Below are 26505 nucleotides of genomic sequence, written 5' to 3'. Positions count from 1 at the left end.
TAAGGGTGATAGACTAGTGACTACCACAGGTGGTCAGTGTCCAAGTTGTGCTTGATCTTAATGTGTTGTTGATTGTATCAGTTGGGATAAAGCATTGCGGTTGATTTGATGAGCTGATTCTCTGATGTTATGAAGATGAAAATGTCTGTGGGTCGTTAGAGACCCAGAAGCGAGGGCACAAATATATCAGGAAGATTTAGGTGATAACCCAGAGATTAAACCAAGGACAGTCTGACAACAAAAATAAAAATGAGCAAACAGTTAAGCAAGACACAAGGACAGACTTCCAGATCACCAAGTGCAAACAGTAGAGCAAATGAGGATGAAAACGCCGATAGTGAACCACCAGGACACCCTGAACTAGAAGCACAGGAAGTAACAAAACAGATCAATCAGGCTCTAGAAAAATTCAAAATAGAAATAATTTCCCAGATAACTATAGCGATAGTGAACAAAATGGAAGTCGCAATTTGAGACTCTAGAGCAGAAAATGACAAAAAAATAGATGAGCTCAGGACCATGATAGAAGCCATGAAGGCCCAGCATAAGAAGGAAATGGAAACAATAAACGACCAACATAGGAAAGAAATGGAATCCATAAAACAGATTCAAACAGATATCCAGGAGATTAACACTCCATTGAAAGTGTACGCAACAGAATAAAAGAATGCGAAGATAGATTCTCAGATATAGAAGATAAGATTGCAGTCAGTGACCATGAAAAGAGAAGTCTCTTAAAAACAGTAAGGGATCGTGAGAAATCGATCCAACAACTCCTAGATGATGCAAAGAAGAATAACATAAGACTGATAGGAATACATGAAGTAGCAGGAGAAAATACAAATGACTTAAAAAAGCTGTTTGCAGAATTAATGACAAAAAACTTCCCAAACAGGGGAAGAATTTGACATTCAGATAACTGAGGCATATAGGACCCCAACTAGCTACAATCAAAAAAAATCTATATCTAGACATATAATAATCAAGATCTCACAAACCCAACAGAAGAACAAAATACTACAAGCAGTAAGAGAAAAGAAACAAATCACATGCAAAGGAAAGCCCATCAGAATTACAGCAGACTTTTCAACACAAACCCTTGGGGCAAGGAGAGCCTGGAATGAGATATTTCAAGTACTAAAAGAGAACAACCTCCAACCTAGACTGATGTATCCTGCAAAGCTCTCTTTCAAAATGCATGGGGAAATAAGACACTTTCACGACAAAGAACACCTGAGAAACTACATGCATACCAAACCAGCACTACAAGCAATTCTAAACAAGATCCTAGAAAAAGACAATGAAGGCAACAACACCATGAGGTCCAACAGAGCAAATCAAATAGGCAAGGCAAAAAATTAAAAGGAGAAGGTGAAAAGTAAAAAGAGTCAACAAAAGGCCAATAACATGTCAATAATAAGTCAGTACATATCAGTTACAACCAGCAATGTCAATGGCCTCAATTAACCAATCAAGAGAAATAGACTGACAGAATGGAATAAGAAGCAAAATCCAACAATATGTTATATACAAGAAACACACCTAGTGCAAAAAGAAGCCCATAGACTGAAAGTGAAAAGATAGAAAACAATTCTCCATGCGACAGGAGCCCAGAAAAAAACAGGGGTAGCAATCTTATTTGCAGACATAGGAAATTTCAAACCAAAACTGATTCTAGTATTACTGATGTAGGACAGTACTGTATCATCCCTCTATGAATGTAAAATATCTTATACCTTCTTTATGATACATAGTAGGGACCGTGCTTTATCAAAGCTACATTTAATGATATTACTCTAGAATGTTCTTTCCAGATGATATTTAAGATGCTAATAAAAAAAAAATGGTGCCAGGTACCACAACAGCAACAGAACTTTGCTGTTTTCTGGATATTATTCTTTTCTTTGTCTTTTTTTGTTTGTTTGTTTGTTTGTTTGTTTTTGCTTTGTTTTTTTTAATGGAATGTGCTGAATGTCTATAATTTTCTTCAGATGACTGCAGAACCTGGAAAAGCTGTTGCTTCTATCGATGCATAACATACTGCTATTATTAGTCTTTTTATATAAATATGAATATATATACATATATATATATAAATTGAATTTTGGGAAACTTTAACAGTGCTGCCAATTTTGGAAAAAGTCATCCCAATTTAATGTGTTGAGTTGGCCTTGTACAGAAATGGACAACCATATTGGTCTAGAAATGTTAATTTTTTTATTTTTTTTTCCATGTATACAGGGGTAACACATCATACTAAATATGTAAGGTCATATCTACGTGGGTTTGATTACAGAAACTAATAAAGTATTCTCTAAATAATGAAAAAAAAGAATAAGATAAGACTATAAGAGCGAGAAGCAATTTAAATATGTTCAGGGACCATTTTCATCTCCAGAATTAAGGATTATTTTAATGTTACATCATTGCCTTTTCTCTTTTACTTTCCTTTTTAGTTTTATTTTAGGATTCCCTATTTTTAATGTTCATACAGAGATTTCTTTAACTGAAATACTGAATAGTTTCTTTGGTGTGAAAAACTATAATAGTACACAGGATCCTAATGAGATAATTAATAATGTGAAATAGGAAATAAAGGGCTAAAGGTGTAGGGAAAGTGGGAAGGGTTGGGGAAAGGTAATAAGGGAGAAGAAAAAAAATATGAGAAACTGAAAAAATAGAAATAAAGTGTTTGTAAATGGGGAGGGGACGGGGGGTGAAGGGAGGGCAGGGACAAGGGGAAAAAAATGAGAATCAAGACCTATTATGTAAAGGTACAGAATCCCAATGATGAATGTAACTGTATTGTATACCTAGATTGTACCAATAAACTCAATAAAAAGAAAACAAACAAAAAATAAATAAATAAAAATAGAAACAAAGTCTTTGTAGATAGAAGGGTGGAAGGGTTAAAGGGAGGGAAGGGGAATGGGGAAAAAAATAAGAATTATGTAAAGGTGTAAAGGATTATGTAAAGGTGCAAATTTCCAACAATGAATGTCATTATATTGTATACCTTAAATGTACCAATAAAATTAATTTTAAAAAATTAAATCCTGCTGGAGATTTAGCTCAATAGTTCCACCAACTGCATTGCAAACACAAAGGTCCTGAGTTCAATACCCAGTACCCAAAAACAAAAAACTAAATCCTTTCACATAAAACTATATTTCAAAAAAATTACCAGTTTTTTAAATTCTTCATGTTTGATCATAGCACTTCCTTGTTCTTAAAGCTTTATTTTGATAACTTTATAAGAAAATATAATAACAAGAATAGCAAATAATAATGATTCACTCAAAAATATTTCTCCATATTAATGCATTGAATAGGCTGGAAGATAATTCAGTATTTTTTTTCTTTTTTTTTTTCGTTTTTTTCAGCTTTAATTGAGTTTATTGGTACATTTTAGGGACACAGTACAGCTATATTCATCGCTGTATTTTAAGGGTTTTTAAAAACACTGTAAGAAAAATATTACAATCTGTTCAAAGAAAATAACTTTCATCTCTGTAATACAAGTACTTTTCTGTTCAAATATTCCTATACTTCCATACGTTTAATGTAAAGAAACAATAATGAACATCTAATAGTTTTGATCACTTACTATGTACCAGGAACAGCTAAGTGCATTACACTTATACTAATCCTCACACCAACTATAACACTATTTTATTTAAAGGGTTCCAAAGCAAGTAGGATAAAGCAATTTACCTAAAACCACACAGATGAAATTCAAACCCAGACAGTCTGGTGCCATATCTGACTTGTGAATCACTATACTATGTGATGTATAAAGTACCTGTAGTATTTAGTACAATTACTGACACCCAGTAGGTACTAACTAAAAATGCAACTCATCATAATATTTCTCTTCTTTACTTACTTTGTGATAATTCTGGGTTTCCTTTCAGATTCATCATCTTTGGAACTGATGGACCATACACATCGGCATCTAACAGACCAATGGCCTTTGACTATAAGAAAACAGAATTCACCATAAGACAATTCCCATTCTTCACTAAAGATTAAATGCACAGTAATAAGACTAACTACTGAAAAGAAAATTTGTAAAATATTTCAATATCATAACCCAAAATTTCAAAACAACAGTAAATATACCATAAATTGTTTCTGGTAATTATTTTTTGATCTACTAATATATTCCAGATAAGTGACCCCAAAAAAATCCATCTTTTTAAAGCTAATAATCTAATGTTCTCAAGGAACATTCCTTGAGAAATTTAATAAACAAGAGAATATAGTATAGTTAAAAGAGAATTAAATTTAAAAAAAAGAAAGTAGCTATGCACAAAAGCAAAAAATATATATAAATAAATAAGTTTAAATTTGAAAAAAAAAAACCACAATCAAGTTCACTATGAACAACAAGATTTCAAATGAGGGGCCTAAAATAAGATTTCAAATGAGGTTAACAGTTAAGACTACAATCTAAGGTTCTACTAATGCTATTAATTGTCTTCCTATAATTTCAATTGTTTTCTGTGATTCCTACAAGGATTATAAACTACCACAAAATAGTAAGAAACACTAATAAAAACAAAAAACATAACATCCTTTTTTCCTTCTCTTATTGATATCAATTTTGGCTTTGCAGTAACTTGAAGGGCTTCGGTTCCAAGTTTTAAATTGGTCTTCTAATAAAGACTGTCAAGCAAAATAATTTAGCCTTTCATGTCTGCACAAAACAAGAACATAACCAAGAGTTCTGACTTAAAGACAACTGCTAGGGTCAGCTTCAATATGATTAGATCTGCAATCAAATTTCCTTCAAAATCTTATGGAGAATGTATCTACCTTGCCATCTAGGGGAAAAATAAAAATTAACAAAATAGTCCCTCCTGAAGATGAATCCTTAGCACCATGGCCCAAGAAAAAAGATCTGAACTAACATTTGTGGTGGTAGGACTGGATTCTATATGTACTACCCAGATGGTTGCCAATATACATTACAACACATAAATAAAAGGAAAGAGGGAGATTGCAAGGAAGCTTTGGAGTTCCTCTACTTCCCAGAGTTCTTATCTTCTATGTATTGAAATATCTGCCTACTCTCTCTATAAGTAGTTATTCAGAGTTAATAAATACCTGTAGTACCAATGATTATACATATCAAAAAAAGAAACAGAAGAAAGGAAAGTTGAAGATGGGGAGTAGGGCAGGAGAATAAGGGATAAATGCAGGAAAGGGAGAAAGACAGAAAGGATGAAGGGAAATTAATCAGCAATTATTTATATTTCTCATTTAGTCCTTACAGCAAGGTAATAGTATCCATACATATGGATAAGAAAGCTGGAAAACAACACTTAAAATAATCATGTTTTGCCTCTTTTTATATATTCTTTCTTAGAAAGGGAAATAAAATGAAAATACTAACCTCATAAACTTCCTCCAGAACTTTAACAATCTAATTATGAAAGCCTTAAATATAAAGAGTAATATTTTTTTCTTGAAGGGCCTACTAATAAAGATTTTAAACTTTGCAGATCTCAATGGCAACTACTCAACACTAAAACTGTAACATCAAAGTAGCCATAAACAGTACATAAATGAGCCAGGGAATAATGGAACATGGTTTTAATCTCAGCACTCTGGGAGGCTAAGCCAGGAGGATCACAAGTTCAAGTTCAGCCTAGACAATTTAAAGACTTAGCAAAGTCATAGTTCGCTGATGTCCAATTTAGAGAATAACTTTTTTCATTACCAACTTACTCAAACATCCAACAATGTAATTTTGGTAGAGCCAAGAGTGGACAAAACATAATTACACTATCTTTTTCAATGTCAGAGGAACTGTCTCAGTAAAAATTTACTTTCTCATTCTTAATTTTTCATTAATTCATAATTAATTCTCATGGCTAATTTTTAAAAATAATAAAGGGAAGAGTTTTCAGACTATATTCCCGGAACTAAGTTAACATATCTTGCTTAGATTTTATATACCATGAATAAAATGATCATACAAAGCCTACACTACCTAAATAACAATAAATGCAGAATTGGCAAAGCTATTGGACTAGTACAATTATCACTACTTTAAAATAAATTTAAATGGATTTTCAAGTCTAGAATTCAGGCACATTCAAATTTACGAAATATGGGCTGGGGATTTAGCTCAGTGACACGGCACCTGCCTCACAAGTGCAAGGTCCTGAGTTCGATTCCCCAATACCAAAAAAATAATAATAATAATAATACCAAATACACTTCATTTGTTCTTCATAATTTACTCTATTATTTTAAATAGGCCACTATCTTAAAATTATAAATAGTCTTTCAATTTAAACTACCAAATCATTTTATGCTAGAGGAAAATAAATGAGTGAAGTAGATTATAAATAAATGCATGAAGCTCACTGTTTACCTAGTTAAATTTTATGAATTCTTTCCTCCTCACTCCTCCCATAATAATTATATTTAGTCAAGAAAGTTCTAATTAGGATTTTCTTTATCTTTAATTTCAGCCAGGTTCAAAATAATAATTACCACAAAAGCCTTACAGATACACAATAGATAAAATAAAAGTATTAGCAAAGCTAACTGTAAACTTACTCTTAAAAAATACAACTGTCATTTTTACTGTCACCATAAACTTCACCAAATATGTTATCATCTAACAACATACTCTTTTTCTGATTCTCCCAGTATTCAAAACATAGTAGACAACATACAAAAAAGATGAAACCCAAGATCCCATTTAGATTTTTGGATTTCTTTATTAATTTATAATACCTGTGAAAGCTATAAAAGGTGGCAGAATTATTTAGAGTGATTGTATTATTTCATTACATCAGCATGAAAGCTGCAATTTGAGAGCCTACAAGTCTTATTTTGTGTGTGTTAGATTTCAAAGGCACCAACAATAATTTTTATACAGCTTTGTTCTTCAAACAAAGAATTTATTATAAAGAAGACTATCACAGTCTTGAGCTCATCTATTTTTTTCTCAGTTTCTGCTCTAGAGTCTCGAATCATGACTTCTATTTTGCTCATCATCTCTCTGGCTAGCTGGGAAATTATTTCTGATTTGAATTTTTCTAGAGCCTGATTGATCAATTTTGTTACCTCCTGTGCTATGGGTCCAGGGAGTCCTGTTGGTTCACTATCAGACTTTTCATCCTCATTTGTCCTACTATTTGCTATTGGTGAACTGGATATTTGTTTTTGTGTCTTGCTTAAGTGTTTTCTCATTTTTATTTTTATTGTTGGGTTGTCCTTCTTTAATTTCTGGGTATTACTTAAATCTTCCTAATATAGTTGCGTTTTAGCTTTTGAGTATCTTATGACTCATAGACATTCTCGTTTTCATAATATCAGAGAAAACAACTCTTTAAATCAATCACCACTCTTTGTCCCAACATTTCTCATACAAAGAAGTGAAAGCAGCAAGAAAATATATGAAAAAATGTTCCACATCACTGGTCATTCGAGAGATGCAGATGAAAACAACACTGAGATTCCACCTCACCCCACAAAGAATGGCTGCTATCAAGAAATCACACAATAACAAATGCTGGCGGGGTTGTGGGGAGAAAGGAACCCTCCTCCATTGTTGGTGGGAGTGCAGACTAGTGCAACCACTATGGAAATCAATATGGAGATACCTCAAAGAGCTTGGACTGGAGGTTCCATTTGACCCAGCCATCCCTCTGTTGGGTATCTTTCCCAGAGAACTAAAAGAATCATATCACAGAGAAGTATGTGCACCCATGTTTATAGCGGCACAGTTTGTAATAGCTAAATCTTGGAAACAACCTATTTGCCCATCCGTTGGAAACTGGATAAAGAAGATGTGGTTTTTCTATAAAATGGAATATTACTCAGCCATAAAGAGCGAGAGAATAGATTCATTCATAGGAAAATGGATACATATTGAAGATATACTCCTAAGTGAAATAAATAAGTCCCACATGTGTAAATACCAAATAGTTTCCCTGGTGTGAATATTCTGCAACAATGCATAAGATTCTAATAAGCTTACTGACATTTAGAAATGGGAGGAAAGGAGCTAAAGGTGTAGGGAAGGTGTGATACGTAGGGGAAGAACAAAAAGGGAAAAGAAAAAAATGTGAGAGAATGAAAAGATGAAAATAAAGTGTTTGTAGATGGGGAGGGGAGGAGGGGGTGAAGGGAGGGCAGAGGTAAGGGGAAAAAAATGAGAATCAAGACTTGCCATGTAAAGGTACATGATCCCAACAATGAATGTAACTGTACTGTATCCCTAAATGTACCAATAAACTCAATAAAAAAAATAAAAAAAAAAAAAAAAAGAAGACTAAAGTTTCATGACATGCTATTTTTTCCTGCCATCTGCTAATAGAACCCATCAAAACAGGTTAGAGCATTCCCACCAAATTATTTCTAAATAAATATACCTTTAAGACCTACCTAAAGGGTGTCCTTTCCATAAGAGTACACAGCTAAGACTCCTATGAGTTGCTGCACATTATATTAATTTAATCTTTGACTCACAATTGGTATTTATTCAATTTAGAGTTGATATGTCTCTTTTTCCTTCTCTTTCTGACTGTCAAGCTGTCATTCATAAGAATTTCAGTCCTTTCATTGAGAAAAACATATTTCCTAATTCTATCAGCTAAGATTAAATAAGAATCTGATCAGCAGAAGACCTAACCACTGAACAAAACATAAGAGAATAATTTCTACTGTTTACCAAACAACTGTCTGTATCTTCAAGTTCAGTTAGGAGAGAGGAAAAGGGCAACATAAAAGAAAAAATTCACCTAGTTGGTTGGACCATGAACTCATGAAAAGTACAGAATATCAAATGGTAAATTAATTGTCTGCAAAAGAACTGAAAAAGTAGAAGCAGAAAAAAGATTCCAAATTAAAGATTTGATTTTTAAAGCAAAAAGAAACCTACTTTTAGTCTTCTGTCCATTTAGGGATGAAGAAACTCCAGATATAAAGCCACAGCTGGGCCCAGGGTCCAACTCTTTCTCCATGTTATCATGAAATCTACATACTAACTATCACCAGCCACTCATCCTTCTCTCTCTCATATCATCTTCCTCCTCCTCCTCCTTCTCCTCCCCCACCCTCATTCCAACCAGACACACAACGCACCTCTGCAGATTCTTAAACATAACAGGCTCTAGACTTAGGACCCTTGAAGTTGCTATTCCTTTGGCCTAAAATCGTACACCTACTCTCCTCCTCCAAAAATACCTAAACCACCTAAACATATCCACCTGGTCTCTCCCTCATTCCCTTCAAGTAATCAAAGCAGTATGACTTCAGTAACCATTTTCAAATTGCAACCCCCTCACCATTGCAATAAACATTTCCTATTCTCTTTCCCAATTTCTCTTTTTTAATACCTACATCAGTATTCATCATACTATACATTTACTTATTTATTTACTGTGTTTCTCCAAGGAATTCTGTATGTTTTGTTCACTACTGTATGTGTAAAACCTAGAACAGTAGGCAGTTGTAGATTCCCTAATCCATCCTAGAAATTCTGATTTATTGAATATGGGCTGAGGTCCAACAACTGCATATGTAAAACTCTAGGGTACAAGAGGACAAGAATGTGAAAAATGGAAATATGGGTTATACAAGAAGAGAGATGAAAACTTGCTAAAAGGAGCTATGCCTTGGGACCAGCAGGATCATAGTAATGAAAACCTAAATTAATCATAAGTATGGGCTCTTTTTAAAACATCTTAAAAATAATAAACATTCTGCCATATGACTAATTAGTAAATACTGCATGTAACATGTACACAATTTTAATTTATGTGCTGCCAAAGCGAGCACATGTAACATATACACAAAAAAGTATTCAGTGTTTATCAGAAATTCAAATGTAATGGATGTTCTATATTTTTTGTTTGCTAATTCTGGCATCACTACTCAGCATCTTACTTCATAACAGAAGAGCCAAATGATTCAGTTAAAACATAAACCAGACTGTGTTATTTTACTCAACCCCCCTCTTTGCCAACATTCCCATTTCACTCAGGTAAAAACAAAAGCCCTCACAGCCATTCACCAGATTCTGTATCTAGCCATTTCTTCACTCCTTTCTTGCCCCAAGCCCTATTAATTTTCATTATCTCTTTCTCCTTTCTCCTAAAATATTTCACTATAACTTATTTCTAATTTTCACTCTCTTACATCTTACTCCAGAAGCCATGTGAGCCTTCTTACTAGTTCAAGAATAGTAAGCTAGCATGTTTCTCCATATTTGCACTTTGCACTGTCTATTCTACTCTCTGACATGCTCTTCCCCCTCCTACAGTCATACAGCATACTCTCACTGCCTTCTGCTCAAACACAATCTTTTCACTGTAAAACAATCACTCTCAAGTACTTTCCCTCCCTTTTATCCCAAGTTACTTTTATCACCTTCTAAATACTATTGAACTTAATTATGATATTTAGTATCTCTTTACTGTAAGCTTTATAAGGGTATCAATATCCCCAAGTATCTAGAAGAGTAAGAATTATCTGTTGAATGAAGGAACTAAGAAATCAATGAAAAATCTCCATTTATTCATCTGTAGAATATCACAGTTGTTTATTACATGATCTCTAAGTACCCTCTTAAGCTTTAACATTCTATAACTTAATGAAATTCACTCTCTTGATACTTTTATTCATTAAATTAGAGGACTCAAAACTAAATAAATCATGTAAACTTTAAAATACTCTGGTATTGAAGGAGTTATAACTTTCCTTGCAGTTTATGTCTAACCACCTCATTTCCCCCAAGAAAATCTTACACAATTTCCATTTCTCTTTGATCTCACCTCCAGAGTTGAGGGGGGCATTTATGGAAGAAGAAAAATCTATGAAATGATGGGCTGCTATATAAAATAGAATAGCATAGCTGGGCGTGGTGGCGCACACCTGTAATCCCAGCACTCAGGAGGCTGAGGCAGGAGGATCACTGTGAGTTTGAGACCAGCCTGGGCTACATAATGAGTTCCAGGTCAGTCTCAACTACACAGTGAGACCCTGTCTCAATGAATCAATCAATCAATAAAATAGAATAGGTATACTTTTGAAAATAAAGCAGCATGGCAAAAAAAAGCTAATCAAAAAGTGGGTAATTTTAAAATCTGCTTATAAGCAAGATTAGTTACATTACAGTTTCATTTTGTATTAAATTTATTGGTGCATTTTAGATATGCATAATGACCACACTCATCACAGAGAATTTGTACCTGTACATGATATATCTTGATTCTTTTTTCCCCCATTCCCCTAATCTACCTTCAACTCCCCTTCCCCTCATTTACAAAAGTTTTGTTTCCATTTTTTCCTTCTTTTCTCATTTTCTTTTTCTTTGGAGTTTTGTGTTTTTTTTCCTTTTCTGACCAAAATAAAGAATATCACCTTTACCAAAAAGAAACTGCCTTCAGTATCACATTTTTATTTGGTAAGTAACAGCAATGAAATGAATTAGGCACAAATGAACGAGATTAAGAGAAAAAACCCTTAAATCCTTGGCCTGAATAATTATTTTTTAAGTTCAATGCCCTTAGTAAGTAAAATCTTCAAATACCGAGAAAGTTAGAAAGCCTTTCATTACCATGGTAATACTTACAAAAATGCAGGAAAAGATACTAAGCCCTAAAAATAACAGTCATCTTATTTGTGACATCAAATACTCTTTTTGTTGTCAGAATCTAAGCCTGGGAACCTAGAAACCTAAGTAAACAATACTCTTTCCCAAAACAGATAAAGTACTATAGCAAAGACACTAAATAACCAACATCAATTTAAGAATGTCCTTAACTAAAGTGCCAAGCAGAGAATAGCGTTTACAATTTTGAAAGCAGATCTTGCAAAGAAAACAGGAATCTGGTACTAAAGAGCACTTGATCTGCCGTCCAGATGCAACCACAGCAGCCAAGCAGCGGTTCTGAAAGGACAGCTCTATATGCCCTGCTCTTCCCTCAGTGACTCTTCTCCCAGCAATGCTCTGCTGGAGAGAAAGGTCCGCCTTATCCCATAAGGAAATGAGAGTGGGGGAATAGTTTGCTGAGGAAAAACAATTGAGAGGGAAAGTGAATTGGTGTGAACTTAGTTAAGATAGGATGAGAAGTTTAAAAACAAACTGCTTTCTGAGGAAGATATGGATAACAAAGGAATGAATGAATAAAACAATCTATTAAATATAAAATCAGGGTAACTTTTCTCTTTCTAACACAGAAGCAAGTTCAGTAACCTCCTTGATCAAATTGATAGAATGAATTACTAGCACCAAGCTGCATTTTATTAAAAGAAATGTATTTTTTATTCATTAAGTTTATTGGTACATTTTACATATATTTTTTCATTAAGTTTCCTGGTACTTTTAGGTATAAGTACAGTTACATTCATTATTGGGATCTTGTACCTTTACATGACAGATCTTGGTTCTCGTTTTTTCCCCATACTCCTGCACTCTCTTCACCCCCTACACCCTTCTCTATTTACAAAGACTTTGTTTCCATTTTTTTCCTTTTCACATATTTCTTCTTTTCCCTTCTTTCCTTTCCCCCACCCTTCCCACTTCCCTTACTCCTTTAGCTGTTTTCTTCTTATTTCACAGTATCAGTTATACAACTTGAACTTTATTTACACTTTTAGTTTTTCACACCAGAGAAACTATTCAGTATTTAAACGTGTCCTATTTATTTCACTTAAAAGTATGGCCTCAATATGCATCCATTTACCCATAAATGACTCTAGTTTCTCATTCTTTATAGCTCAGTACTACTCCATTTTATGGGGAAAGCACATCTTTATCCAGTATCCAGGTGATGCGCAAATAGGCTGATTCCAAGTTTTAGCTATTACAGACTGCGCCACTATAAACATGGGTACATATACATCACTGTGGTATAATTTCTTTAATTCTTTTGGGAAGATACCCAGCAGAGGGACAGCTGGGTAAAATGGGACCTCTAATCCTAGTTTTGTGAGGTATCTTCATACTGATTTCCACAGTGGTTACACCAGTCTGCACTCCAATCAACAATGGAGAAGGGTTCCTTTCTTCCCACAACCCTGCCAACATTTCTTATTGGTTGCTTTCTTTTTTTCCCCCATTAAGTTTATTGGTACACTTAAAGCAAACAATACAACTACATTTATCATTGGGATCTTGTACCTTTATATAATGTATCTTGGTTCTTATTTTTTCCCCATACCCTTGCCCTCCCTTCACCCTCTTCACCCTTCCTTGGTTGATTTCTTAATAGCACACATTCTTTCTTGGGTGAGGTGGAATCTGAGTGTTGTTTTGTTTTTGTTTTTGTTACAGGGATCAGACTCGGGTCCTTGTGCTTGCAAGGCAGGCAGCAGAACAAATGAGCTAAATCCCGGCCCATCTCAGTATTGTTTTCATTTGCATCTCTCAACTGATCAGTGATGTTGAACATTTTTTCATATATTTATTTGCTACTTTCCTTGTTTATCTGAGAAGCATCTGTTCATTTCAGATGCCCATTTTTGAATTGGGTCTTTATATTTGGGGGGTCTGATTTTTTTGAGTTTTTCTAAAATCAGGAACAAGATAAGGATGTCCACTATCACCACTCCTTTTCAATATAGTCTCTCCCTGTTTTTGGAATCAAAGTAACACTTGCTTACAGGAATGAATTTGGAAGTATTGCTTCCCTTTCAATTTCATTAAAAAGTTTAAAGAGTAGTCGCAAATGTTTTGTATAATTTAGCAGGGAACCCATCAGAACCTGGGCTCTTCTGTGTTGGTAAATTTTTAATTACATTTTCAATTTCCCTGATTGTAATTGGGGTGTTTCAAATTTTTTTATCTTCTTCATTTAACTTTAGTAATTCATATGTATCTAGAAATCTGTCCATTTCTTCTATGTTTTCCATTTTATTAGAGTACAGTTTCTCAAAGTAGGTAGTGATAATCCTCTCGATTTCTGCTGGATCTGTTGTGACTTCAAATTTTTTCATTCCTAATTGCATGGGTTTAAGCCTTTTCTTTTCTTGAAAAGTTGGCTAAGGGCTTATTGATCTTATTTATTCTTTCAAAAAGTCAAGTCCTCAATTTGTTGATTTTTTTTTTTTTGTATTGTTCTCTTAGTCTCCAGTGCACTGATTTCTGCTCTGATCTTCATAATTTTCTCCATTGTATGAGCTTTGAGTTTGTCTTGCTTTTCTTTTTCTAGGAGCTTAAGATTCAGCATTAGGTTATTTGAGCTTGCTCTGTTTTCCTAGTGTGGGCATTCACTGCTATGAATTTCCCTCATAGAACTGCTTTCATTGTGTACCATAAATTCCTGTATGTTGTATTGGCATTCTCATTTATTTATAAACTAATTTTTTATTTAATTTCCTCTGTGGCCCATTGGTTGTTCAGGAGAGTGTTGTTCAATTCCCATGTGTTTGTGTAGTTCTTGTGGTTTCTTACGCTATTGATCTCCAGTTTAACTGTACTATGGTCTGACAATATACAGGGGAAAACTTAATTCCTTTGCATTTACTTAAACATGCTCTATAAGCTAGTATGTGGTTTATTTTGGAGAATGATCTGTGTGTAGCCAAAAAGAATGTATAGTCTGATTTTGTGGGCTGGAATACTCTGTAGCTGTCTATTAAGTCCATTTGTTCAAAAGCTTGGTTCAGTTCTAGTATTTCGTTGATTTTTTTTTTTTTTTTTTTTTTTTGCCTAGATGACCTATTTGTGACAGTGAGGTATTTAAGTCCCCCACTACAATTGTATTAGTACTTATTTGGTTTTTCATGTCCCTTAATATTTGTTTTGCACAGTTAAAAGCATTAGTATTTGGTGCATATATATTTATGACTGTCATCTCTTCCTCTTGAATTGTTCCCTTTACAAGGATGTAGTTACCTTCTTTGTCTCTCTTAATTAGTTTTTGTTTAAAATTTACTTTGTCTGCAAAAAAGATAGTTACTCCTGCTTTTTTCCAGGTTCCTGTCACATGGATAACTGTTTTCCATCCTTTTACTTTCAGTCTATGAGGTTCTTTTAGAACTAGGTTTGTTTCTTGCATACAGCATACTGTTGGACTTTGCTTCTTAATCCATTCTGCCAGTCTATTTCTTTTGATTGGTGAATTGAGGCCATTAACACTGATGCTTATAACTCATATGTACTGATAGATCATTGTCATGTTATTGTCCTGCTGTTGGCTTTTTTAATTTTTCCCCCTCCCTTTAATTTCTTGCCTTGCCTCATGGATTTCTTGTGTTGGGTCAAATGGAGTTGTGACCCTCATTGTCTTTTTCTAGGATATTGTTTAGAATTGTTTGGAGTGCTGGCTTTTTATTCATGAAGTTTCTCAGGTGTTCTTTGTCATGGAAGTATCTTATCTCCCATCAATGGTGAAAGATAGTTTTCAGTCTAGGTTGGAGGTTGTTTTTTTTTAGGGCTTGAAATACCTCACCCTCCAGGCTCTCCTTGACTTGAGGGAATGTTGTTGAAACGTCTGCTGTGATTCTGATGGTCTTTCCTTGGCATGTGATTTGTTTCTTTTCTCTAACTGCTTGTAGTATTTTGTTCTTCTTTTGGGTTTCTGGGATCTTGTTTATTATATGTTTAGGCGATTTTTTTTTATCATGGCTAGTTGGAGTCCTATACGCCTCACTTATCTGGATGTCAAATTCTTTCACTCTGTTTGGGAAGTTTCTGTCATTAATTCCGTGAAGTGTTTTTATGTCATTTGTACTTTCTCCTGTTTTTTCATGGACTCCTATCAGTCTCATATATTCTTATTTTGCATCATCAAAGATCTGTTGGATTGATTTCTTATGGTCCTTTACTATTTTTAAGAGACCTCTCTTCATAGTCACTGATTGCCATTCTGTCTTCTATATCCGATACTGTGTCTTCTGATTGGGTCAGTCTGTTGTGTACACTTTTAATAAAGCTTTTATCTCCTGCACATCTATTTTAATCTATTTCATGAATTCCATTTCTTACCTATGCTGGGTATTCATGGTTTCCATTTCTTTCCTATGCTGGGCATTCATGGTTTCTATCTTGGTCCTGAACTCAGGTGTTTTTTTTTTAATCTGTTCTAGAGTCACTAATCATGTCTTTCATTCTGCTCACCCTTATTTCTGTTCTGAATTTTTCTAGAGCCTCATTCATCTGTTTCGTTATTTCCTGTGCTATCAGTTCAGGGTGTCCTGGTGGTTGATTGTCAGATTTTTCTATCTTGTTTCCCCCAGAATTTGCTTTTGGTGAGCTGGAACTCGTGTTTTTGTCTTGCTTAAACGTTTTCTCATTTCTATTTTTGTTGTTGATACAGTCCTTGCTTTAATTCCTCAGTTACTACTTCGATCTTCCAGATATAGCTAGTCTTCAGGTTTTTGGTCTCTAATGACTCTGAGACACTCTCATTTTCATAATACCAGGAAGGACAACTGATTAGATGAATCACAACACCTTATCCAAGTGATATAATCACCAACACAATAGCATCAAGCACAGCTTAGAAAATGAAAATTTGTGGTAGCTATTAATCTATCACCTTTAACCATGTGAATTAAATCAAAATCGAGGACCAGTCCAAAATATGTTTATAGTGAATAAATGCTTCAATATAGCAACTTTACCTTCCAGGATGGGGACTTAGAAGGTGTTGAGAAGAGAGGGAAAGATAGGTAGAAGGATAGGGGAAGGTTAGAAGTGAGGCCAGAAGATACAGGAAGATCATGCAAACTCTAGGAAACTGCTGAAGACAGAGGGAAAGAGAGAATGAAAGAACAAAAACAAGAATAGAACAATCTAAGCTAGAAACTGTATTCACTTTCCCTTGAAACTAATGACAATTGAGAGAAGATAGAAGAGAAAAGAAAAGAAAGAGAAAGAAGAAATCTGAAGTAGCACAGGAACAAAAAGGGAAATGAAGAACAATATAGGAGAGTGAGAGATTGAGTAGGAAAGGGAAACAAAGAAGAGTAAAGAACAAAAAAAGGAAGAATTTATAAGAGTATAAAATAAAAATTAAAAATAAGATGAAAAGCAAGAAAAAAATTAATAATTTTTAAAATAAAAATGAAGGAGCTCCTTCAGGCTGTGTCTCTGCTGTCACAATAGATGTGGGCAGCAGTGTGCAGATCTAAGTCAATTATTCTCAGCAAGCCAGCAGCAGACCTCCGAGATTCAAGCTGATTTCTGGCTGCAAGGCCCTGGTTGAGCTCCCTCACCTCCTGTTGGATTGAACTCTGCCAGGTTCTACTGCAGGTTGTAGCTGCCCTTCTCCTGAGGATAGTCCAGACTCCAATGGGAGGTGGTGGTGATCCCTCCATCTTACCAACCACAGTGGTCTGGTTTGCTTTTATTGCAGAGATTCTCTTCACTTTTCCAGTGAGCTTCAATTTTCATCAAGGAGCCTAAGAGCAGCCCTCTTTCTACTGTTCACTTCTGTTCTATCTTCTGGAGCTCAGTACAATAGCCTTTATGACCTCCTGTGCCTTTGCAGTATGGATCCACGTGTTAGCACAACCAGAAGGCCAGAGGCAGTTGCGAGGTGACTCCAGCACTCCTCACCAGTCTGTGCTGCTTAGAGGCCTGGGGTGCTGGGGGTGGGTAGCAGCCTAGCTCCACATAGCTCCAGCATACTTTACCAATCTTTTTAGGTATACATTATAATCGCATTCATCATTGGGAATTTGTACATGTACATAATATATCTTCATTCTTGTTTTTACCCCATTCACCTTCTCTCCCTTCTACCCCTCTACCCATCCTTATTTATAAAAACTTTGCTTTGTTTTTTTCTTTCTTTGGGCATATTCTTTTCTTTCTCTTCTTTCCTTTCCCGTACCACCTCTCCCTACTTCCCCTTTCACTTTTGAAACTTTCCTTCCAATTTCACATTATCTATTATACATTTTGGTCCTCATTTACTTTTCGTTTCTCATACAAGAGAAACTATTCGGTATCCACACATGCATGTCCTATTTATTTCACTTAAATATCAAAATAAATTTAAAAGATAGGCAAGAGGGTACTGAGAAGAAGAATCCAGCCAATAGCTTCGTTAAAACTCTTGAAAAACAAAATTGCTATTGTTTCTAATTGCAAGTCACAAAGTATAATGCTTTCTACCTAAAACCACAAAGAAAACATAGAAGCAGTGCTTTTTACCTGTCTGATGATTATCTTAACATAGTATTTTATTTTATTGTGTTAGGTATGATGTGTGAATCTTTGTCCATGTAGAGTAGGAAAAGCAAGTAAAGAAAAATTCCTAATAGAAGATTGGATTTAGGATTTATTTTAATTTTTTTTTACCTATACCATATATTTAATTTTGAAAACCTGTATCCCAACCCCCCACCCCCAGTACCAGGGATTGGACACAAAACCTTGGGCTTCTCAGGCAGGCACTGGCACCACTGAACTAAATCCCCAACCTTGTATCTTTCATTTTAATTTTGATGGTATGTTCCTTATGCAATATCCTGAATTATTCTTCTAAAAGACACCACAGATATATATATGTGTGTGTGTGTGTGTGTGTGTGTCTCAAATCAATATTAATATGTTAGTGCTTTTCAATCTGCAATCACAAGTGCTTTCAGTTTTTATAAAAGTATGAACCTTAAGGATTTCAATAAGGTATGTAATCACAGACTGCTTCTAGAATGAACGTAAGTGAAAAAAATAATTGTATTGTATTCAAATATATACAATTATGTAGCTATTATCAAGTAAAAAATAAAGTCCAAAACTATTTAAAAACTCCCAAGGCACCACTATAATTATTACTTTCAAAATGATGCTATAAAATATCATTACCTAAGTCTAGGTAAAATATAATTTTATAATTTCAATTCAATCACTATTGCAATACGCAGGATATGTCTAAGTATGATGCAATATTTTAAGGGAAATTACAACTTTTTAAAGTGGGTGATTATGGATGTCACTAACCTTAATAAGTCTCTGTTTTCTTATCTATAAAATAAAGATTAAGATTGCTACCCTTCCAACACCAGGCAGCAAGGTGAAATCTAGAGAAAGCGGCTTGGCTCGGACATCCCATCTCCTTCTGACAGCCTGGGCCCAGCCAACGGGTCCAGGTAGAAGCGCCCTCTCTGGCAGGCACCGCCATTGCTGCTCCAGCACCAAGAGGGCACCCCGCCTCCTGCTCTCAGATCTCCTGATTGTGCCAGCCATTGGACCCACTCCACAGAGATATAGCTGGTAAAAAAGGGTAATTTTTTGAGCTCCCAAATTTGAACATCTTTAAAGAAGGGGTGGGGAAACCTGTGATAGAACTGTCTGGAGTTCAACCCTGCAGGAGGTCGGGGAGCTCAAATTGGTCCTTGTGGCCTAAGGTCAGTTTGCGTTGAAGGGGTATGCATTCGGCTAGTTGAGATAGGGGGATTTGGTTCTGCACATGGCTGCATACAATGTGTATTATGACAGCAGAGATACAGTCTGAAACAGGACCTCCAAAGTCATTTTTTTTGTCCTTTTCTTTCTTCTCCTCATTCCACTCTGTAATTCTTTTTTCTGTCCTCTTTCACCAACTCAGTCTCTTGCTCCACCATATTGTCCCTCATCTCCCTTTCTGTTCCTGCTCCTGCCCTAACTCAGATTTCTTCTTTTATCATTTTTTCTTTTTATTAATGTTCTTTTTTTTTTCTATCATTGAGCCCCACTCAAGGGTCGGTAGTTTCAAGGGAAAATGAGCCCCTATTGCTGTTAAGGGGATATATTCTTGTCCTTATACCTGCACTCTGTCTATCCCTTTTGAGTTTTACAGTTTCCTAAAGATTGTGTGGTCAGTCTGTATCCTCTGGCTTCATTTGAAACCTTCTCCAGTTCTTTTACTTGTTTACTCTTCTCATCCTAACTAGGTCTATGTCCCCACCCTAAATGGTATGTATACTATGTTGAGGAGTTTGTTCACTGCAAATATATTTTGGGCTGCTCCTTGATTTTAATTTAATTTGCATGGTTGGGGGGTGAGGGATTGATGACTACCACAAGTGGCCAACTTGCAGGAGGTGATTGATCCTGTGTGTTGCGAATTGTATGGATTGGGATAAGGGATAGGGATTGATTTGACAAGTTGTTTTTCCTGATATTGTGAAAGTGAGAATGTCTATGAGTCTTAGAGAGTTGGGGACTGAAGTGCAACGATATCAGGAAGATTTAATAATCCAGACATTGAATCAAGGACAAACCAACAACAAAAATAAAAATGAGAAAACACTTAAGCAAGACACAGACTTCCAGTTCACCAATGGCAAACGGTAGGGCAAAGGAGGATGAAAAGTCTGATAGTGAACCACCAAGACACTCTGAACTCAAAGCACAGGAAGTAACAAAACAGACTGATCAGGATCTAGAAAAATTCAAAACAGAAATAATTACCCAGATAACCATAGAGATGATGAGCAAAATGAAAATCATGACTCAAGACTCTTCAACAGAAACTGACAATAAAATAGATGAACTCAGGACCATGATAGAAGCCATGAAGGCCCAGCATAAGAAAGAAATGGAAACAATGAATGCACAAAATAGGAAAGAAATGGAAGCCATTAAACAGATTCAAGCAGATATCCATGACATTAAAAACTCCATTGAAAGTATATTCAACAGAATAAGAGAATGCAAAGACAGAATCTCAGATACAGAAGATAGGATCACAGACAGTGACCATGAAAAGAGAGCTCTCTTAAAACAGTAAGGGAGCATGAGAAATTGATCCAACAACTCCTAGATGATGCAAAGAAGAATAACGTAAGACTTACAGGAATCCATGAAGTAGGAGGAGAAAATGCAAATGACTTAAAAAGCTGTTCACAGAATTAATGACAGAAAACTTCCCAAACAGAGGGGAAGAATGTGACATCCAGATAAGTGAGGCATATAGGACACCAACTAGCCACAATCAAAAAACATCTACACCTAAACATATAATAATCAAGATCCCAGAAACCCAACAGAAGAACAAAATACTACAAGGAGTAAGAGAAAAGAAACAAATCACATGCAAAGGAAATCCCATTAGAATCACAGCAGATTTTTCAACAAAAACCCTCAGGTCAAGGAGAGCCTGGAGTGAGGTATTTCAAGTTCTAAAAGAAAACAATCTCCAACCTAGACTGATGTATCCTGCAAAACTCTCTTTCAAAATGCATGGGGAAATAAGATACTTCCATGAAAAAGAACACCTGAGAAACTTCATGAATACCAAACCAGCACTACAAGGAATTCTAAACAATATCCTAGACAAAGACAAAGAAGGTAACAACACCATGAGGCCCAACAGAGGAAATCAAATAGTCAAGGCAAGAAACTAAAAGGAGAGGGCAAAAAATTTGAAAGAGTCAACACAAGGACAATAACATGTCAATAATAAGTCAGTACGTATCAGTTATAACCAGCAATGTGAATGGCCTCAATTAACCAATCAAGAGAAATAGACTGGCAGACTGCATTAATAAGCAAAATCCAACAATATGTTGTATACAAGAAACACACCTAGTGCAAAAAGAAGCTCATACACTGAAAGTGAAAGGATGGAAAACAATTCTCCACACGACAGGAGCCCAGAAAAAATCAGGGGTAGCAATCTTATTCACAGACAAAGTAAATTTCAAACCAAAACTGATCAAGAGAGACAAAGAAGGCCACTACATTCTTGTAAGGGAACAATTCAAGAGGAAGAGATGACAATCATAAACATATATGCACAAAATATAAATACCCCAACTATATAAAACAAATATTAAGTAACATGAAAAACCAAATAAGCACTAACACAGTTGTGTTGGGGGACCCAAATATCCAACTATCACATATAGACAGATCATCTAGGCAAAAAATCAACAACAAAATACTAGAACTGAACCAAGCTTTTGAAAACATAAGACTTAATAGACATCTGTAGAGTGTTCCACATCACAAAATCAGAATATACATTCTTTTCGCTGCACATGGGTCATTCTCCAAGATAGATCACATACTAGCTCACAAAACAGGTTTGAATAAATGCAAAGAACTGAAGTTATTCCCTGTATATTATCAGACCACAGTGCAGTAAAGCTGGAGATCAATAGCATAAGAAACCATAGGAACTTCACAAACACATGGAAATTGAACAACACTCTCCTGAACAATCAATGAATCACAAAGGATATTAAAGAAGAAATCAGACAGTTTTTACAAATAAACAAAAATGCCAATACAACATTCAGGAATCTATGGGAAACAATGAAAGCAGTGCTACGTGGAAAATTCAGAGCACTGAATGCTCACATTAGGAAAACAGAGCAAGCTCAAATAAACAACCTAACAATGACCCTTAGACTCCTAGAAAAACAAGAGCAAGAAAAACCCAAAGTTCGAACAAGAGAGGAAATTATAAAGATGAGAGCAGAAATCAATGCAATGGAAACTAAGAAAACAATACAAAAAATAAATGAATCGAAGAGTTGGTTTTTTGAAAGAATAAATAAAATTGATAAACCCTTAGCAAACCTTATCAATAAAAGGAAAGAAAAGGCTCAGATTCATGCAATCAGGAATCAAAAAGGCGAAGTCACAACAGATCCCACAGAAATTCAGAGGATCGTTACTACACACTGAGAACATGTACTCTAATAAAACGGAAAACACAGAAGAAATGGACAGATTTCGAGATACTTATGAATTACCAAAGTTGAACGAAGAAGATAAAAACACATTTTAAACACCCCAATCACAATCAGTGAAATTGAAAATGTAATTAAAAACTTACCAACAAAGAAAAGCCCAGGTCCTGATGGATTCACTGCTGAATTTTACAAGACATTTAAAGACCTACTGCCATTATTCTTCAGACTTTTCAATGAAATTGAAAGAGAAGCAATACTTCCAAATTCATTCCTGGAAGCAAAAATCACTTTGATTCCCAAACCTGGGAAAGACGTAACTAAAAAAGAGAACTACAGGCCAATCTCCTCGATGAATATAGATGCAAAAATCCTCAATAAGATACTAGCAAACAGAATACTAGAGGGTCATCAAGAAGATCATACATCCTGACCAAGTCAGATTTATTCCAGGGATGCAAGGATGGTTCAACATACGTAAATCAATAAATATAATACACTATATTAACAAAGTCAAGGACAAAAACCACGTGATGCTCTTGATAGATGCAAGAGCATTTGACAAAATTCAACACCCATTCATGATAAAAATCCTGCAAAAAATTGGAATAGATGGTCTATGTCTCAACTTAATAAAGGCTATCTATGAAAAACCAACAGCCAACATCAAATTAAATGGCCAAAGACTGAAAACCTTCACGTTAAAATCAGGACAAGGATGCCCACTGTCACCACTCCTCTTCAATATAGTTCTGGAAACATTAGCCATAGCAATTAGACAAGAGAAAGAAATTAAAGCAATAAAGATAGGAAAGGAAGAAGTTAAACTGTCATTATTTGCTGATGATATGATACTCTACATTGAAGACCCAAAAAACTCCACCAAAAGACTTCTGAACTTAATTGACACTTTTAGCAGAGTAGCAGGATACAAGGTCAACACACAAAAATCAATAGCCTTCTTCTACACAAATAACAGATTCACTGAGAGAGAAATTAGGGAAACAATTCCTTTCACAATAGCATCCAAATAAATGAAGTATCGGGCTGAGGATTTAGCTCAGTGGTTCTGCTGCCTGAATCGCAAGCAGAAAGACCTGAGTTCAATCCCTGGTAAAAAAAAAAATAAATAAATAAATAAATAAAAAATAAGTATCTAGGAATCAACCTAACAAAAGAAGCAAAAGACCTCTACACTGAAAATTACAGCACCCTGAAAAAAAGACATCAAAGAGGATGTAAGAAAATGGAAAGACATCCCTGCTCCTGGGTAGGAAGAATCAACATAGTGAAAATGGCCATACTACCAAAACTGCTATACAGATTTAATGCAATATCAATTGAAATCCCAAAACAATACTTCACAGAACTAGAAAGAAGAATCCAAAAATTCATTCGGAGCCATAAGAAACCTAGAATAGCAAAAGCCATCCTAGGCAACAGAGACATGGCAGCGGGTATAACAATTAACAATTTGAAACCATACTACAAAGCCACTGTGATAAAAACAGCATGGTGCTGGCAAAGAAACAGACCTGAGGATCAGAGGAACAGATTGGAGGACACAAAAACAACTCCAGATGCACTCAGCTACCTCATCTTTGACAAAGGAGCTGACCATCCCACTGGAGGAAAGGTAGCTTCTTTAATAAATGGTGTTGGAAAAACTGGATCTCAACCTGCAAAAGATTAAAACTAGACCCTTATCTGTCACCATGCACTAAATTAAAATCCAAGTGGATTAAAGATATAAATATAAAAAAAGAAACACTAAACTTGCTGGAAGATAAGTTAGGCAGAACTCTGAAAGACATTGGCATAGGAAAGGACTTTTTGAACAAATCCTCAGTAGCACAGGAACTAGAAGAAAGAATCAACAACTGGGATCTCATCTTATTGAAAAGCTTCTGTACTGCAAAAGAAACCATCAGCAGAACTAAGAGACAACCTACAATGTGGGAAAATATTTTTACCACCTGCTCCTCAGACAAAGGACTACTATCTAGAATATATAAAGAACTGAAAACAATCAGCCCCCCAAATATAAAGACCCAATTCAAAAATGGGCATCTGAAATGAACAGACATTTTTCAGACAAAGAAGTAAAATCAGCAAGTAATTATCTGAAAAAATGTTCTACATCAATGGTTATTCAAGAGATGCAGATGAAAACAACACTGAGATTCCACCTTACCCCACAAAGAATGGTTGCTATCAAGAAATCACACAATAACAAGAGTTGGCAGGGTTTTGGGGAAAAAGGAACCCTTCTCCATTGTTGGTGGGAATGCAGACTGGTGCAACCACTATGAAAATCAATATGGAGATACCTCAAAGAGTTTGGACTGGAGGTTCCATTTGATCCAGCCATAGCTCTGCTGGATATCTTTCCAAAAGAATTAAAAGAATCATATCACAGTGACATATGCACATCTAGGTTTATAGCAGCACAGTTTGTAATAGCTAAATCTTGGCAACAGCCCATTTGCCCATCCACTGGAAACTGGATAAAGATGTGGTTTTTCTATAAAATGGAATACTACTCAGCCATAAAAGAATGAGAAATTAGATTCATTCATAGGAAAATGGATACATTTTGAAGATATACTCATAAGTGAAATAAATAAGTTACACATGTGTAAATACTGAATAGGTTCTCTGGTGTGAAAAACTGTAATAGTACTCAAGATCCTAACGAGATAATTAACAATGTGAAATACGAAGAAAGGGACTAAAGGGGTAGGGAAAGTGGGAAGGGTAGGAGAAAGGGAATAAGGGAAAAAATAAAAATGTGGAAAATGAAAAGAACTGTGTGTAAATGGGGAGGGGAGGAGGAGGTAAAGGGAGGGCAGGGACAAGGGAAAAGTATGAGAACCAAGATCTATCATGTAAAGGTACAAGATCCCAGTAATGAATATAACTGTACTGTACACTTAGAATGTACCAATAAACTCAACTAAAAAAAATAAAATAAAATAAAGATTAAGGGCATAGCCCGCTTTAAAATGAAGGAGGAAGGCCAGGGATTTAGCTCAGTGGTTCCACCACCTACCTCTCAAGTGCAAGGACCCAAGTTCAATCCCTGATACCAAAAAAATAAATAAATAAAATAAAATAAAATGAAGGAGTAGGAGAAAGAGGACATTTTCAGATTTTAAAAAAGGTGAGAGATGTATCTTACAGAATTTTTGTCAAGACTGTAAAGAAGTGCTAATTTGTGAAACTCAATAGCTAACAGAAAATATAGCACAACATGTCAGGCAACTATATAACAACTTTTGAGAACAAAATTATTCTTCATGTGCACTTATTTTATCAGAATTATTATTATCTGTTTCTTTAAGAGCAAAAATCACATTTAGTTTAAGGTTTTATATAAGATTACAACATAGACTTAGAGGCTAGGTCTGCAGTTGTGCAGCGGGTAACTAAAACACAATAAAGCTTGGAATTTCTGCCTTCATTTTATATTTGTCTTCTTTATTACCTTAAAACTTTAGGTCAGATCCCTGCTCAGATCTACATATAGGTCATTAATCATTTAAAAGTTTCTATCTAAAACCTATTAATACAAGATTTATTACCTTCAATTTACCTAACCTATATGTTATGGCTTGTGTACAGATGTTCCCCTGAAGTCTCATATAGTCATAGATTGGGCTTTTCAGAGGTGGGTAAATGTGGAGTGTGTGACACTGGAATTGACTCATGGAGCAATGCTAGGATCAAGGGCACCAGAATTAAGGGTGTGAGTGATACCCCTAAGTAGCCTGGATAAGATATAAGGGATACGGGCTAGTTATTTAGCTCAGTGGCATCACACCTATGTCACATGCACAATGTCCTGAGTTCAATCCCCTGTACTAAAAACAAGAACAAAAACAAACAAACAAAATATATATA

The 26505-nt window shown here is 35.2% G+C and overlaps 1 protein-coding gene across 9 annotated transcripts in view; it reads right to left on the bottom strand.

The window, feature by feature from the left end:
* The window catches only part of Nubpl (nucleotide binding protein like), a 332275-nt gene that overhangs the window by 193717 nt on the left and 112053 nt on the right, over window positions 1-26505 (bottom strand). For 7 of the 9 annotated variants that reach the window (XM_010633575.3, XM_010633577.3, XM_033765123.1 and 4 more), the window contains one exon: window positions 3887-3977. In XM_010633575.3, the coding sequence (XP_010631877.1) occupies window positions 3887-3977 (91 nt within the window). Of the gene's footprint in view, window positions 1-3886; window positions 3978-26505 lie in introns of those variants that run through there. The other 2 variants (XM_033765125.1, XM_019208876.2) reach the window with 2 other exon arrangements.

The sequence above is a fragment of the Fukomys damarensis genome, unplaced genomic scaffold (genome assembly GCF_012274545.1).
Source record: "Fukomys damarensis isolate Sample0158 unplaced genomic scaffold, DMR_v1.0_HiC HiC_scaffold_17, whole genome shotgun sequence".
In the NCBI taxonomy this organism is placed as follows: domain Eukaryota; kingdom Metazoa; phylum Chordata; class Mammalia; order Rodentia; family Bathyergidae; genus Fukomys; species Fukomys damarensis.
The sequence above is the reverse complement of the archived record's forward strand: the minus strand, read 5'-3'. Positions and strand labels throughout refer to the sequence as shown.